Source organism: Phacochoerus africanus, chromosome 2 (genome assembly GCF_016906955.1).
Source record: "Phacochoerus africanus isolate WHEZ1 chromosome 2, ROS_Pafr_v1, whole genome shotgun sequence".
NCBI classification, from domain to species: domain Eukaryota; kingdom Metazoa; phylum Chordata; class Mammalia; order Artiodactyla; family Suidae; genus Phacochoerus; species Phacochoerus africanus.
Window position 1 is genome coordinate 234,555,011 of NC_062545.1, and position 16,221 is coordinate 234,571,231.

Genomic DNA, 16,221 nt, shown 5'->3' on the forward strand with positions numbered 1-16,221 from the left:
CTCTTCCTCTACCCAGACAGAGAAATCTTTAGAACTACGAATCCGTTCCCAGCTTTTTACTATGTCTCAAGCCCTGGCTGCCAGAGTCTCCCCTAGATTGCTATACTAGCCCCTTGACTAATTTTCCTTCTTCCATTCTGCCACCTACTATCCATCCTTCTTCCAGTCACCAGAACGATCCTTTGAAAACATTAACAGAATCATATCACTCACTGCTCTGCATGAAATTCTCCAGTGATACCCCATTCTGCTTGGAATAAGAGCCCACAGTCCTCATCACAGCCTATGAGGCCCCCTCCTCTTTTTTTGGGCTCACCCATGGCAAACAAATTCCTAAGCCAGGGATCAAACCACAGCAGTGACAATGCTGAATTCTTAACCACTAGGCCACCAGAAACTCCAAGGCCCTTTTTAACATGGCCCCTACCTACTGCTCTCTTCAGCCTGTCACTCTCCACTGTGTGCTCTCTGGTCCACTTGCTTGCTTCTCCTTCAAGGACTTTGCATTTGCTGGCACATTCCCCTCTCTACTTGCGAGACTGGGTCCTGCCTTCAGAGCTCAGCTTGTATGCTATCTCAGACCTGCAGTGCACCTTTAGTCTCTTATCTGAAACCATGTGGGGGGTAGGGAAGGAAGAGATAGCATTTACTACTGTCCGAGGTTGCTTAAAATCTCTTATGTTACACCCCTTTCCCTTCTAGGCTGTAGACTCTGGAGGATAGAGACTTGGTCTGTCTTAACCTTAACTCACCTCTGATTACCGAGTACCTTCAAGTACCTGGCACATATTGGACATTTAATAAATATTTTCTGACTAAATAAACAGTAAGCATTCTATCTTCCTCTGGCCTTCAGTTTGCCATATTGTGCTCCTCATACTGTCTTCCTTTCTTTGCCAAGGTAATTAATACCTATTCTTTACATTGCAGCCCCACTGCCATTTTCCCTGTCTTTCTTACTCTGCAGATTCCCACAGTATGTGGCATGTCCATTGTTCATAGCATTGACCATCTGACATTTTATCTTTATATGTGTGACTGTCTCACTCATGAATCAGCCCCTCAGCCCACCTGCTACTTTCACCCATTCCCAGACTGTAACTTAAGGAGAACAGGTGGTATGTGGATTTTTTTCTCTCTGTTGTATCTCCAGTCCTTTCTGTTTGTATTCTCAACTCCTTCGCATACTAGAATACCCAAGAAATATGTGATAGACCATCTTCCCTTCATTTCCACATTAATATCTCTCCCGATTATCTGTCTCTGACTGCTCTTGCTGGAGGTTTCCCTAAATGGAAGCATTTTCTTAAATTCTGCATCTGATCAACTCATTGCATAATCCCCAGGATTATTCTTTTTCTTCCTTTAGGTTTCAGCTATCACTTTTTTGCAGATGAACACACATTGATCTTTCTAACCTGAGCTCTCTTCTGAATCACTTCTGGTTAAGCTCTCACCTGCCCTCAAGTTGAACAAAACTACATCATTTACCTCCCCATGTGTGTCGCCTTTGGTTTTGCTTCCCTGTCACCTTCACTAAGGTATTGTGGCCTTCCTAGTCACCTGGGTTCCAGTCTGAGATCCTTCTCAGCTTCTCTCTCTCTTTCAGGCCACACATCCATCATGTCTCATGTTCTATTGATTTGACCAACCATTGTCTTTCTAGCTTCCTGCAACCCTCCGTTCAGCAGTCTGACATACTACTTTCCTCCTACAACTCAGTTCTCTATGTAGTCTGCAGAGAAGAGAAAGCCTTCCGCCATCTGGTCCCCACGTCTTCCCCAGCCACAGTGCATGCTTCATCGTTTCTAGGGACAGTTAGGATATTGTTTGCTAATGTTTCTTCAGTAAAGGCCTGAATTTTGATGAATGTGGCTAGGCTGTAGATTTTTGCACTAATAAGGAAGCATAAATTGTTTTGATTCTAAAACTTCCCCCATAGTTCCAAGCTCCTGTCCTTTGTATACCCACAGATGCTTTCCCTTGGTACGTCTCATAAACTCTTTCCCGTAAACAGCATATCCTAAAGCTCTGTGCCAAAGAAAATGACATCACATCATTTCCAAAGAGGCCTGTGATGTTCTCAAGACCAGCCCTGCTTCCTCCTGCCCACCATGAACATCTCTTGCCTCGTGGAGCCCAAAATGTACATTACAGCCTCTACTTATCCATTCTCCAACCTCAGTGCCTTAATAATAAAGGTGTTTCTCAATGGGGAAAAACTGAAAGCCTTCTCACTCCAATCTGGAACAAGACAGGGATGCCCACTCTCACCACTGCTCTTCAACAGAGTTTTGGAAGCCCTAGCCACAGCAATTAGACAAACAAAAGAAATAAAAGGCATCCATATAGGAAGAGAAGAGATAAAACTGTCACTGTATACAGATGACATGATACTACACATAGAAAACCCGAAGGACTCAACCCCAAAACTACTTGAACTGATTAATAAATTCAGCAAAGTAGCAGGATATAAGATTAACATTCAGAAGTCAGTTGCATTTCTGTATACCAGCAATGAAATATTAGAAAAGGAATACAAAAATACGATACCTTTTAAAATTGCACCTCACAAAATCAAATACCTCGGAATACATCTGACCAAGGAGGTAAAGGACCTATATGCCGAGAACTATAAAACTTTAATCAAAGAAATCAAAGAAGATGTAAAGAAATGGAAAGATATTCCATGTTCCTGGATTGGAAAAATCAATATTGTAAAAATGGCCATACTACCCGAAGCAATCTACAGATTCAATGCAATCCCTATCAAATTACCCATGATATTTTTCACAGAACTAGAACAAACAATCCAAACATTTCTATGGAACCACAAAAGACCCAGAATCGCCAAAGCAATCCTGAGAAACAAAAACCAAGCAGGAGGCATAACTCTCCCAGACTTCAAGAAATACTACAAAGCCACAGTCATCAAAACAGTGTGGTACTGGTATCAAAACAGACAGACCAATGGAACAGAATAGAGAATCCGGAAATATACCCTGACACCTATGGTCAATTAATCTTTGACAAGGGAGGCAAGAACATAAAATGGGAAAAAGAAAGTCTATTCAGCAAGCATTGCTGGGAAACCTGGACAGCTGCATGCAAAGCAATGAAGTTAGAACACATCCTCACACCATGCACAAAAATAAACTCCAAATGGCTGAAAGACTTAAATATACGACAGGACACCATCAAACTCCTAGAAGAAAACATAGGCAAAACACTCTCTGACATCAACCTCATGAATATTTTCTCAGGTCAGTCTCCCAAAGCAATAGAAATTAGAGCAACAATAAACCCATGGGACCTCATCAAACTGAAAAGCTTTTGCACAGCAAAGGAAACCCAAAAGAAAACAAAAAGACAACTTACAGAATGGGAGAAAACAGTTTCAAATGATGCAACTGACAAGGGCTTAATCTCTAGAATATATAAACAACTTATACAACCCAACAGCAAAAAAACCAATCAATCCATGGAAAAATGGGCAAAAGACCCGAATAGACATTTCTCCAAAGAAGATATACAGATGGCCAACAAACACATGAAAAAATGCTCAACATCACTGATTATAAGAGAAATGCAAATCAAAACTACCATGAGATATCACCTCGCACCAGTCAGAATGGCCATCATTAATAAATCCACAAATAACAAGTGCTGGAGGGGGTGTGGAAGAAAGGGAACCCTCCCGCACTGTTGGTGGGAATGTAAACTGGTACAGCCACTATGGACAACAGTTGGGAGATACCTTAGAAATCTATACATAGAACTTCCATATGACCCCGCAATCCCACTCTTGGGCATCTATCCGGACAAAACTCTCCTTAAAAGAGACACGTGCACCCGCATGTTCATTGCAGCACTATTCACAATAGCCAGGACATGGAAACAACCCAAATGTCCATCGACAGAGGATTGGATTCAGAAGATGTGGTCTATATACACAATGGAATACTACTCCGCCATAAAAAAGAATGACATAATGCCATTTGCAGCAACATGGATGGAACTAGAGAATCTCATCCTGAGCGAAATGAGCCAGAAAGACAAAGACAAATACCATATGATATCACTTATAACTGGAATCTAATATCCAGCACAAATGAACATCTCCTTAGAAAAGAAAATCATGGACTTGGAGAAGAGACTTGTGGCTGCCTGATGGGAGGGAGTGGGAGGGATCGGGAGCTTGGGCTTATCAGACACAACTTAGAATAGATTTACAAGGAGATCCTGCTGAATAGCATTGAGAACTTTGTCTAGATACTCATGTTGCAACAGAAGAAAGGGTGGGGGAAAAAAATGTAATTGTCATGTATACATGTAAGGATAACCTGACCCCTTGGCTGTACAGTGGGAAAATAAAATTATAAAAAAAAATATCATTCCAAATTAAAAAAAAAAGAATAAAGGTGTTTGTTGAGGGATATGCTGAAACTTAAGTTGCATTAGAACCAAATGCTTTCATAACTGGAGGGTTTCCCCTGGAAATCAACTGGAGATAGAGTTGATGATAGGTACTTAGAGCTGGGCCTCTAGGGCAGTAACACAGGTTGCTTTTTTAGATTCTAATTCCTTTGGGAATTTACCAGAATTTATTATTGTCAAGTCTGATGGGACTTTTCCAAAAATTTTTTCTGTTCTTTTTGGTGGCTCATAAGCCATTTCACCATCTAGACTGGAGACTCTTAACTCCTTCAAACTTCTTAGTTTTAGCTTACTAATCTCCATTAGTAAGCTCCTCATTGGAATAGAGTGATCCGTAGGTAAAAAAATCTCACCACAGGCTTCTGAATCACCTGAAGTAGAAGGCAGTGCAAACTTGTAGAGTGCCCTGGAGAAGTAGTTACTATTCTGGGTGTTGGCTCCCTTACTTAATTCTCTCAGAAGTGTAGGTAGCATTCTCTCCATTTTAAAGATAAGAACTAAAGTTCAGAGAAGCTATGTAATTACAGATGTCACACAGCAGCTAGTGAAGAGTTGACCTCATATTTGATCATAGATTTAGCTCTGTGACTCTGAGAGTTCTTTGTACCATATTCAGTAAATTTGAGTTGTTGGCAAATAAGTATCATCGAAAATGTTTTATTTCTCATCTCATTACAGCGATCAGTGAAGTAACATTTTTTTTTGCATTCTCCTTTTCCTGTCTTTTCTCCTCTCCACTGCCTTAGAGCGTACTCCTTCCATGTTACTGCAGACGGTCAGATGCAGCCTGTGCCCTTCCCCCCAGATGCCCTCATCGGCCCTGGCATCCCCCGCCACGCTCGCCAGATCAACACCTTGAACCACGGGGAGGTGGTGTGTGCAGTGACCATCAGCAACCCCACAAGGCACGTGTACACGGGGGGGAAGGGCTGCGTCAAGGTCTGGGACATCAGCCACCCTGGCAACAAGAGCCCCGTCTCTCAGCTCGACTGTCTGGTGAGTGAACATGGATGAACACGGCTAAACCTTCATTCAGAAGATAGGACCTTGGCTGTACCAGCAGTATACAGAATTGATCCCAAGTGGGTAGTTGTCTTCGGTGGTTTGTGGTCTTTGACTTGGAGATTTAGAGTGCCGACAAGGTGTGTCTTCTTTCAGTTACTTAAGGTAGATTGATCCTGCTCTTAATGTGTGGTTCTTACTCCAGTACAGTTGGCTTTGGCCCCGCCCAGTGCACAGGAAGAAGCCGACCACTTGTTTTCCTATCGATAAAGGAGCTTATGAGAAGTAAGAGCCCATCAAGGTTTCTGGGGGACTGCATCTAAGTATCATAATATGTCACCTTTTAAGACAAGAGTAATATACTTGATGGGATAGACTCTGGATACCCCCCTTAGCTATTTCATGGGTATTCATCCTTGGGTTAGAAAATTTCAGTTTGATTTGCTTCCCTGGAGGAGTGTAGAATTTTTTGCAGTAGCACAGTGCTAGGTCAATTTAACGCAATTACACAGGATTCCCATAACCTCATGAGCTGGGAGGAAATGGTTTTTTTTTCCTGTCATTTAACACTCCCTCATCAGGATCAGGCCTTACCTCCAGTTGCCGCTGCTTAATCAAGCCCACGATGTCCTTCAGCCAGGTAAAGTAGGGCCAAGTGAAAGGAAGGGACTGCAAGGCCGTTAACTGCCTAGCACTTTGTTGGCAGCAGAAGCAGCACCTTTCACCAGCCAGGTCTAGGTTCCCAGGCGTGGCTGCTCCTGGATTGAGGACAGCTAGATCTGTGTGCAAATGACTCAGGCAGCTGGCTGACTTTGTGGTGGTGGGAGTGGGTCTAGATCTTTGCATTTTCATGCTAATTAAGATTAAATATCTCAGTACTAAATTTTGTAGATCAAGTTTAAGTACTTCCTTAATTTCATGTAATTTACTAGCATTAATCCACTTTATCATTGTCATAAGTGAAAATGGCTCATTAAAACCAGGAGGGAACACAATACTTTTATGGATTTCTGCTCTCATGTTAATGCTGTTTTCCTTTCCTCATGAGTAACCTCTTGATGGTTTTTGTCTCTGCAGAACAGGGATAACTACATCCGTTCCTGCCGATTGCTCCCTGATGGGCGCACCCTAATAGTGGGAGGGGAAGCCAGTACTCTGTCCATTTGGGACCTGGCGGCTCCCACCCCGCGCATCAAGGCAGAGCTGACGTCTTCAGCCCCTGCCTGCTATGCCCTGGCCATCAGCCCTGACTCCAAGGTCTGCTTCTCCTGCTGCAGCGACGGCAACATCGCCGTGTGGGACCTCCACAACCAGACACTGGTGAGGTGGGTCAGCTGGCTCCCTCACCAGGGCAGCCAATTTTATTGCGCTTTGCCAAAGACCTCTGTGTGTCTTTTTAAAAAGATGAAACATAATTATCTTTCTTAAAATTGTTAACAATAGTGCCATTTAAAGATGCTGTATAGTCTTGTTTTCTGCACCATTTGAACTTTATCACAAAAGGGGTTGCTTTCTTTCTTTTTAAAATTATACTAAACACCACTGATACAGGTTTTTTAAATATGAGATCAGTTTTACATAATTAATGTACATAATAAGGTGCTCATGACCTCACGAGCTCATTGGACATCTGTGTTTGCCATGTGTGCCAACAAACCGTCATTATAGATAGACGCTCATTGAGGTTTGTGGTTCCTGGCGCTATCCCTGGTGTTGTGTGTATATCTGACACGTTCTTTCCTTCGACAGATAATCATTGAATTTCTCCCCTGGGCCTAGGCATTGTGTTGGGTGCGTCTCACCCTGAAATGGTCCAGATAATCTATAGTCCCACTTTCAGAACTGAGGGGCATAACTGTGTCTGTTTAAAAACGAGATTGCATAGGATTGGCATCTATAGGAAGAGCAGTGAAATGCATCGTCTGCAGATGCCAGCACAGAGCAGGAAGTGAGAGAGTGAGCTGCTGAAGGGTGTGAGGAGGTTGTGCTCGAGCCCAGAGGAGGGTGGAAGGAAAAAGACCTCTGCTGTCTGTCTGTAATAAAGTTTGCAGGACAGAGCTCTAGAAATGATTCCAAAAAAAAAAAAATGAAAAAAATGTCATCCCCCTTTTTTTTTTTATCCCCTTGTGGGTAAGATTCTTGTGAGGAACTGCTTCTAATCCCCACCCCACCCCATGTGTCTTTTTGTACATTTTAACTGCTCCTGGGGCAGCTGAGTCACTTGGAGGTTTTATCCACTTGCCTTATTTGAGAGCCTGGCCTTTCATCTCGCATAGCCACCTACACTTGCACTGTTGCTTGCTGTGTGAGTTTGTTCTGCCAACTCCCACCCCCTGGAACTTTCAGACAGGAAAATACTCCTTACAGCCTCTGAAATTCTTTCCTTCCCTCATAGCACAGTGATTGAATAGGTCTCAGATTATATCTTTGAGTAGTTCATTTTCATGTAGATGTGTTTTGTTTCAAACAGATTTGTTTTTCCATCAGTTATGTCATTCGTGGTTTAGTGTGAGAGTATTTTGAAGTGTACTTCCTAAGTGTTCAAAAATAAAATGTGCAGGAGATTCAGCGTCTGAATTAAACTTTAAACTCTCTACATATATGCTGCGTTATTACTTTGAACAATAGAAAACATAATAAGCCAAAACGAAATCTGCCAGTAAAGCCTGCAGTAAATTGATGGCCACGAAATTCTAAACTCAGTTCAAAACTAACTTTTCAAGGACTTTTCTCCATGTTGACATCTGCAGGCAATTCCAGGGCCACACGGACGGGGCCAGCTGTATTGACATTTCTAATGATGGCACCAAGCTCTGGACAGGCGGGTTGGACAACACAGTCCGGTCCTGGGACCTGCGTGAAGGGCGGCAGCTGCAGCAGCATGACTTCACTTCCCAGGTGCGGGCTCATATACGTGACCTTTTAGAAGACATGGTTTTGTGAGATACATGAGAAACTTGAGCCACAACTTGTTTACCATGTTATAGAGTCACTTTTGACTCTATTAGATAACTAAACATTTTGGAGTCCCCTGGTGGCTCAGTGGGTTAAGGATCCAGCGTTGTCCCTTCTATAGTGCAAGTTTGATCCCTAGCCAGGGATCTTCTGCATGCTGCTGGCGCAGCCCCCCAAAAAAGTGATAACTAAACTTTTTTTTTTTTCTGTCAAAATACTGCAGTATATATTGTATTGAAGGATTTTTTTTTTTTAAAGTCTTACTATAGGCTTTTAGCTGGTTTTTATTTCAATGACTGTTACTCTGTAGCTCTTTGAATTTCACACAATTGATTAGTAAGTTAGGTTGTAGAGATCTGATTAGTTGGAATTGCCCACTTGACTTTAATTTCCTCTGGTATAATTCACATTATCTTGATTTCCTTTGTAATTTGAGTAGTGTCGCCAGAGGAAGCAGTACCTGCTGGTTAAAGGAAGTGTGCCCTCTGTAGCCACCCATCATCATCACCTGTTTTAATTCTAGATCTTTTCTCTGGGCTACTGCCCAACCGGAGAGTGGCTGGCGGTGGGCATGGAGAACAGCAATGTGGAAGTGCTGCACGTCACCAAGCCCGACAAGTACCAGCTTCATCTCCATGAGAGCTGTGTGTTGTCCCTCAAGTTTGCCCATTGTGGTAAGTAGGCCTGTCATGTCCATGTGTCATTCACTTTTGTGCTTACTTCTTTCATGTCAAGTGCTTCAGTTCACTGACGTGTCCCCCTTCAAACTTATTTTACTTCTTCACACATGCCTACTTCCTCAATGCCATGTAATTCTCTGGCATTTATGTACTTTATCCTTGTCCTAAGTATAAATGACTCATTAAGTCTGAGAGAGTTATTCCAGTGAAAAGAAAGTCTTATTTGTTGCAAATTAGATGAGTTTTCTGTGTATGGTTTGGTGTTCTATAAAGCAAATCCCCCAGGGCTCTGAGAAAGTAACAAACACCTCCGTTTTCAAAACCTTCCTAGGCAAATGGTTTGTAAGCACGGGAAAGGACAACCTTCTGAATGCCTGGAGAACACCTTACGGGGCCAGTATATTCCAGGTAACTCTCACTGTGTGCTCAGTGCATGACTCTCTATGTTCTTGCAGGGTAATACTTCATGGATGATCCTAGGATGTGGGAGGCTTGGATCCCAGCTGCAAGCTGTGGAGCTGGGAATTGTGTCCAGAGCTCTCCAAGCTCGGAGCCAAGATGCCCATGGCATTAACCAGCCCTTCATGCCCTAATTCCTTTTTACATTTAGAACAGCAGTTTCGTGTTTTCTGGGGTGTTTATTTATATTTATATTTTTTATTTTTTTGCGTTATGGCTGTTTAAAATTTGAGCATATTGCTTGAATACTTATTAGTGTTATTATTTCTGATATTTTTCCTCAAAAAGCATGCTTTTAAAAAGTCTAATACATCTCGATTAGTTTTATAGAATTGTATTCTTATTAACTCAGTGGTAATCTGTGCAGCCTGTGAAATTATTTGTGGGAGAACCAAATTCTGAGCTTGGTAAGCATGTTTGCACACATACATACACACACACACATCTCTGTCCTCTCACTTATTGTGAGAATTTCATAGGCAAGTTAAAAATGATTTCCTTTTTTTTTTTTTTTTTTTTGGGCTTTTTGCCATTTCTTGGGCCGCTCCTGCAGCATATGGAGGTTCCCAGGCTAGGGGTCGAATTGGAGCTGTAGCCACCGGCCCACACCAGAGCCACAGCAACGCAGGATCTGAGCCACATCTGCGACTTACACCACAGCTCACGGCAACACCAGATCGTTAACCCACTGAGCAAGGACAGGGATCGAACCCACAACCTCATTGTTCCTAGTTGGATTCGTTAACCACTGTGCCACGACGGAAACTCCAAGATGATTTCCTTTTTAAACCTGGATTTAGGATGTGATTTTCTAGGTGGTGGGGTTTTTTTTTAAGAGTAACATAACACATTTGCAGTTTTCTTGACTATGTGGTTTTAAGTCATCGTAGAGTAGGTTAATTTAGTTGAATTTTAAAATTTGCATATATTGAATGAAAGGGCTGTACAAAAATAGCAGTCTTGTCGTCGTGACATTTATAATGTAATATAGTGGTTTTTGTATTGGGGATCACAATCTTCTAGATGGTCCCAACCAGCACCTTTAAAAAAAAGGAGATAAAATATTAGAGTGTATCCTTTGTAGCAAGTATAAATATTACGCCTGTCTTCTAAGTTGTTAAGGGAAAGATATTTATTATAGTTTGCAATCAAAAAGTTTGAGAAACAGTGGTAGTAGATTAGCATCTGCATGTCAAACATTTATTTTTTTGTTAACTGTTCAAAGTCTTGGTTAAAATCCTGTGGGGTTTGTTTGTTTGTTTGTTTGTTTGTTTGTTGAGCACAGTTTAAGTAAAAGTTAACCATGAATGCTTTGAAGTTGGTGTAGCTGAACATGGTATTTGGAGCTCTCAGAATGGTGCACTTTTCTTTCTAACTATTGAACTCCTCCCCGCTTGCACATTTATATTCTATTTTTACACAAGGGAAAACTAGGCTTTATGTTAGGCATGTGTTTCCCTTCCCTATCTCTTAACAATGTAGTATTTTCAATGCTGCTTCCCATTATTACCTCGTCTGGACTCAGACTGCTCTCTGAGGTGGGAGTTGGGTGAGCTATCTTTACCTAATGACCTTTTTTAAGGATGCTAAGGCTCAGAAAGTTTAACACATCCAGTGTTCTGCAGCTCCATCTAAATGCAGGCCATCTGAGTGAGGCTTATCTCAGGTTTTCGTCCTAAGAACACTACTCTTAGCTGGAGACGAGGATTTGAAGTCCAGCCTTCCTTTGTCATACCATGGACCTGCCTGGCATCGATGTCCCCTGTGTGGGAGCCTCCTGGACCAGCAGGGTGGTGTGTTCCTGGCTCAGTTGTTTTAAGGGAGTGCCTTAAAGGGGACTTAAGGAACTGCGTTTCCTGGCTTGGGTTCCTACTTTGTTCGGCGGAACATGTTATATTCTTTTTGCTCTGAGTCCTCCAGTTCTGCCTCTCGGTAATCATGAGTTTCTCTTCCAGTCTTTAATGTGTTTGTGTGTTTCTTTCCCAGTCCAAAGAATCCTCATCGGTGCTCAGCTGTGACATTTCTGTGGATGACAAATACATTGTCACTGGCTCTGGAGATAAGAAGGCCACGGTTTATGAAGTTATTTATTAAGGACAAATCTTCATGCGAACTGGACTCCTTCTCCTTGTAGCACTTTGTTCTATCATCCTTCTGTTCCCCCGCATCTAAAACCAAGGATATCCAATACTCACTGCAGTTGTGGAGTTCAGCCCCCTCCTCCCCCCACTTCCTCCCTGCTATTGAATTGTGAATACTCATTAAGAACCTGTGATACCAAATCTTCAGCTATCTACTTGGAAGAACATGGAATAACCATACTTAACAGTGAAAGGAATCTTTAATTATGTATTATATCTGTAATATATTTATTTTGTTTAAAGAAGGCTTTCTAACAATGACTGACTAAATAAAGCTGTCTGCTCCTGCATTGATAATGAAGATGCGTTGTATTTGATACCCCGCCCCCCCTTTTTTTGGCAAAGGAGGGGAAAGGAAGGTTTAAAATAACTGATTAAAAATGTCACTAAATGTAGACTAATGACTGTATAGAGATGTGAAATGTATAATTACATATGGAAGCAATATGTTGCTGTGTCGTTAGATTTTTTTGTTTTTGTTTTCTACTTATTTTAAAGATGTTCGGGAATTTGAACAATTAGGACGTGACAGACCACGTCATATTCATTTGAGTCTATTTGGACAACTTTAAACCAATATATCTATAGCTTTAGATTATATTCGATAAAAGTAATTGGACTTTTTCCTTTTTTCTTTTTTTTGACTTGTTGACAAGTGTCTTTGTAATATGTTTTTAATCCCTTTTTATTGTATTATAGAGAGATGAACAAATTAAATTTGGCCTCAAAGAGAGAGTTTAATCCCTTCTGAATATTTTTCCTGCATTTCTTTGCAAAGGGAGATGCATACCTTTGGGCAGTTTGGTCATGATAAGAAATTATGGGCTATTTTTTGGCATGTTCTTTGGGAGCCGTACAGATTCAGGGGAGGCTTCGTCCCACTGTGCAAGTCAAGTCTTTGACAAGACAAGGACAGCAGAGGAGGATTTGCAAGGGCCTCTCTCTGAAAATCAGAAAGAATGGACTCTCACCTGTGATGAGGACTTGCTTTCTTTACCTCTGGTTCTTTCCGTGTCTTAGTTGGATGTTCCTGAAATGGACACAGGCTGTGCCATTGTGCCAGAAACATTGTGTTACCTTTTCTGTTGTTGTTGTTGCTGTTAAACTATGATGTGTGACTCCTTTTTTTAATGATTTTTTGTTTGTTTGTTTGAATGCTTTAAAAATCTTTTAAGTCTGTGGATCTGCTGATGTACAGTGCCTTTGCTGCTATGGATCAAAATCAAGAGAACTGTGTAGATAAACTTTATTGTATAAGTAGAAAATTACTTAATTTCTTACTAGAAATGGATGGATGCTGCAAGTTGAAATGGACTGTCCATTGACGTTCCTAACGTGGTAGCAGAAAAAAAAAAAAAAAGATGGTGTCTTAAGTGCTTAGTGTTTGATGTCATTAACAGTTTCGTAAAACTCTACAGTGTAGAAAGATTTTGATACTAAACTGTGCATTGTACATAGTTCTAATGCATTGTATTGACCACAAGTCCTTCTATAATGGTAGATTGTTTGTGCATTCAGACTTTTAAGCATTAAACATAAATAACTTCTAGTATGCTTATTTCTAATTCTTGGTTTTACTGGCTTTAGTTGATTTTTTTAATCTTTGACTCTGCCACTCATATATTAAAAATTACTAGTTTTATTCAAGAGAGATTGGTGTTAAAAGTCATGTGGACCTTTTTAATTCTTGCTATTTTAGTTCTGTTTTTATTTTCACTTGAAGAGCTAGAAGGGAGAGTGGGTAGAGGTTAGCCATGGCAGGTTGCTACTGAGTATTCATGAAGTGCCTCTTTAGTTTGTAAAAATACGGTCTACCAGAATGTCATGTTACTCAAAGCCTTGATGCTGTAGAACTGTTCTGTTCCATATGGAGACCACTAGCCATTTGTGGGTATTTAACTTGATTAAATTCAAAAATTCAGCTTCTCAGTCATACTAACTACATTCCAGATGTTCAGTTAGCCACACGTGACTAACAGCTACTGTGCTGGACTACATTTATGGAACATTTCTATCATCACCGACTTCTGTGGGACCACCACTGCTTTAGAGTTAGCCCACATGCACCATTGCCAGCCTTTAGGGTTTGTGAAACACTTCCAGTGTGATACCCTGAGGTTTTTGAAGACGTGAGGTCCCTCAGGCTGCTACCTGCTTGGTGTGTGAAGATTCAGCATAAGAAGGCGCTTAAAGAAGTCTAAACTTTTGGGACTCCAGTACCTGACATTTTAGGGATCCACTGGGTAGAAAGAAGGCTAGGGGTTGGGAGCTCCACAGTGGTCTGCAGTCTCTCTGATCAGCTGTAAGAGGTGTTGACTTTAGGTACCAAGAGTTCTGCGGTGTTCATTGATGGGCTTGAAAGCAGCACTTCAACTGTGAGTGCTGTGAGTGCTGCTACATCAGATAACTATTTTAAAGTATTCTTGGCTTAATTGATTTCTGTTTATCCTTATTATAGTTTCTTTAAAAGTAATTAAGATTTGAAGTAAAAGAAAAGTCATTTTGGTGCAGAGACTGACACTCACATACTGTGTTGACACTTATAAAAGAAGAAAGTGCCTGCCTCAAGGAGTTGGAATTATCTGGTGCCTAATGGGTCAAGTTCATGATACCCTTCAGCTCTCTCTTTTAGAGAGCTGAAACCACTGGGCATGGTACTGGATTAAAAATTGAGATCAATGCATACATAAACCTAGCTTTTTCAAATAAATGGGCACCTTTTCCCTTCATTGCTGAGTTTTTATCAGAATTGACATTTATGTCTCGTAAATCTCAGGCCTGGATGGATATGCACAATAGTTTTGATGTAGTTGATGTTTTAATTATAACTTGGTTTACCATAGTTTTTATTCCAAGTATGGTTTTACACAGTCTGAAGAATGTCAGAGATAGAATCTCTTTGAACCAGAGAAAAGTTAATTCCATTGAAAGAACAGAGTGGTGTAACTGGAAGATGGACTTGCATAGAACTAGAAGAAATAGGAAGAAACCTAGATTGAAAACCATGCAAAACTGGCAGGTCAAATGTAAAATGACAGACGTACCTTTGAGTGTTTGCAGATAGATGCCTCACTTGAGAGCCACTCTTTACAGGCATCTTGGTCCATGAGCTGTAAAGGATCAGTCTTATCCTGGAATGGTGTGTGTTGAAACTCACCTCAGCCCTGGAACAGCTGCACGTTCTTAACTCCCCAGCCATGGGATATCCAGAAACTCAGCTTCGAGCCATTTTACATAGCCACAAAATCCTGGGACCCTACAGCCAAGAGCAGGAGAAATCGAAGTCCTACAGTCAGAAGGCAGTGTTGTGGACAGAGGCACAGACACAAGTGAGACTTTGAGCTGCTGGCCCATCAGCGATACCCTCAGCTGTCCGCAGGGCCACAGGTTTTTTACCCTTAGTTGGACATTCTTGCGCTGGCCTCATACAACTCCAAGGATCTGTCAACTGATACTTGGGTCAGTTGTAAGGGGATTTATACTGGAATTCTTTGCCTAACATTAAGTAAGCAATTACAAAGTCATAAAGATGTCAGTACCAAAAGAAATGCTTTGGACTTTCTTGGATGTACATTTCTGTAGCTGCCCAGCTCCTGGGCAACCTGGAGATTGGCCTTCAGCAATGAACTCTTGAGTCCTGCCACCCTTGGGTTTCCCACTGGGACATCATCGGCAGAAACAGTGGCTCACAACCATCTCTGTTCTTTTTCAGCTGATGGCATTTATTTGCCTTTGAGTTTAAAGTTCTGTTCAGAACTGACAACAGAAATAGCTTATTTTTGACCACCCTGGCACATCAGAAAACCTGGGTCAGAACATTTTAACACCAATGCTGTCCTCATGGTAGGTACTAACTTTCATTATAAGCTGCTGTTAACAGTTTAGTCTTATTTGAGTTTTTGGCAGTAAGTGACAGAATTTTCGGGGGTCTCAAATACGGAATTAGCAGGGATGCTGAGCTCTAGTTTACCCCTCTGCAGGGAAGGAAGATCTCAGCTGGGATCTTAGGTATTTGGCCTACAGGGAAGGAGAATTCCTCACAGGGCTGCCTCTAGTCCAGAGGAAAACCATGAGCACAGAGTTTTCACAAAAGTCATTGTGTCTGGTCACACAGCAGACCTAGACAGGCTGGATGCCATAATACTGAATTTATACTGAAGGGCAACAGTGTATCAGAGGAGAAAAGTAATTTTCTCCAAACTCCCATCTCCCTGGGAAGACAAATCAGGCTGAACCCCAAAGCTCTAGACTTCGCAGGTGGAATTCTGTGGCAGCTGCCCATGGTGGCAGACTGGAAGGCAAGTGGGAAGGGAGGGTTGCAGTGGCTTACACCTTGCTGCTCTTCACCCCCTCAGTTTCACACACATTAACTGGCTTGGAGACTTGCCTCACGGCAATTCTTGAAAACTCCTTAAATTAATCACGAAGTGTCTTCTGAGTTGCTGCAGTGTGAGTACTCACTGCACACAAGTCCAAGACCCACCACAGGCTGGTAAACTTACCCACGCCTGACCCTGGCCTCTCACTGCCTCAGGCAAGGAGCCTCC

General features: G+C 41.7%; 1 protein-coding gene across 7 annotated transcripts in view; it reads left to right on the forward strand.

Annotated features, from left to right (window-relative positions):
• The window catches only part of TLE4 (TLE family member 4, transcriptional corepressor), a 150,742-nt gene extending 137,519 nt beyond the window's left edge, over positions 1-13,223 (forward strand). For all 7 annotated transcript variants that reach the window (XM_047767814.1, XM_047767815.1, XM_047767818.1 and 4 more), the window contains 6 exons: positions 5,184-5,433; positions 6,517-6,764; positions 8,190-8,337; positions 8,918-9,068; positions 9,406-9,482; positions 11,520-13,223. In XM_047767814.1, coding sequence (XP_047623770.1) covers positions 5,184-5,433; positions 6,517-6,764; positions 8,190-8,337; positions 8,918-9,068; positions 9,406-9,482; positions 11,520-11,627 — 982 coding nt within the window. In that variant the 3' untranslated portion in view covers positions 11,628-13,223. The remainder of the gene's footprint in view (positions 1-5,183; positions 5,434-6,516; positions 6,765-8,189; positions 8,338-8,917; positions 9,069-9,405; positions 9,483-11,519) is intronic.
• The last annotated feature ends 2,998 nt before the right edge of the window (positions 13,224-16,221 follow it).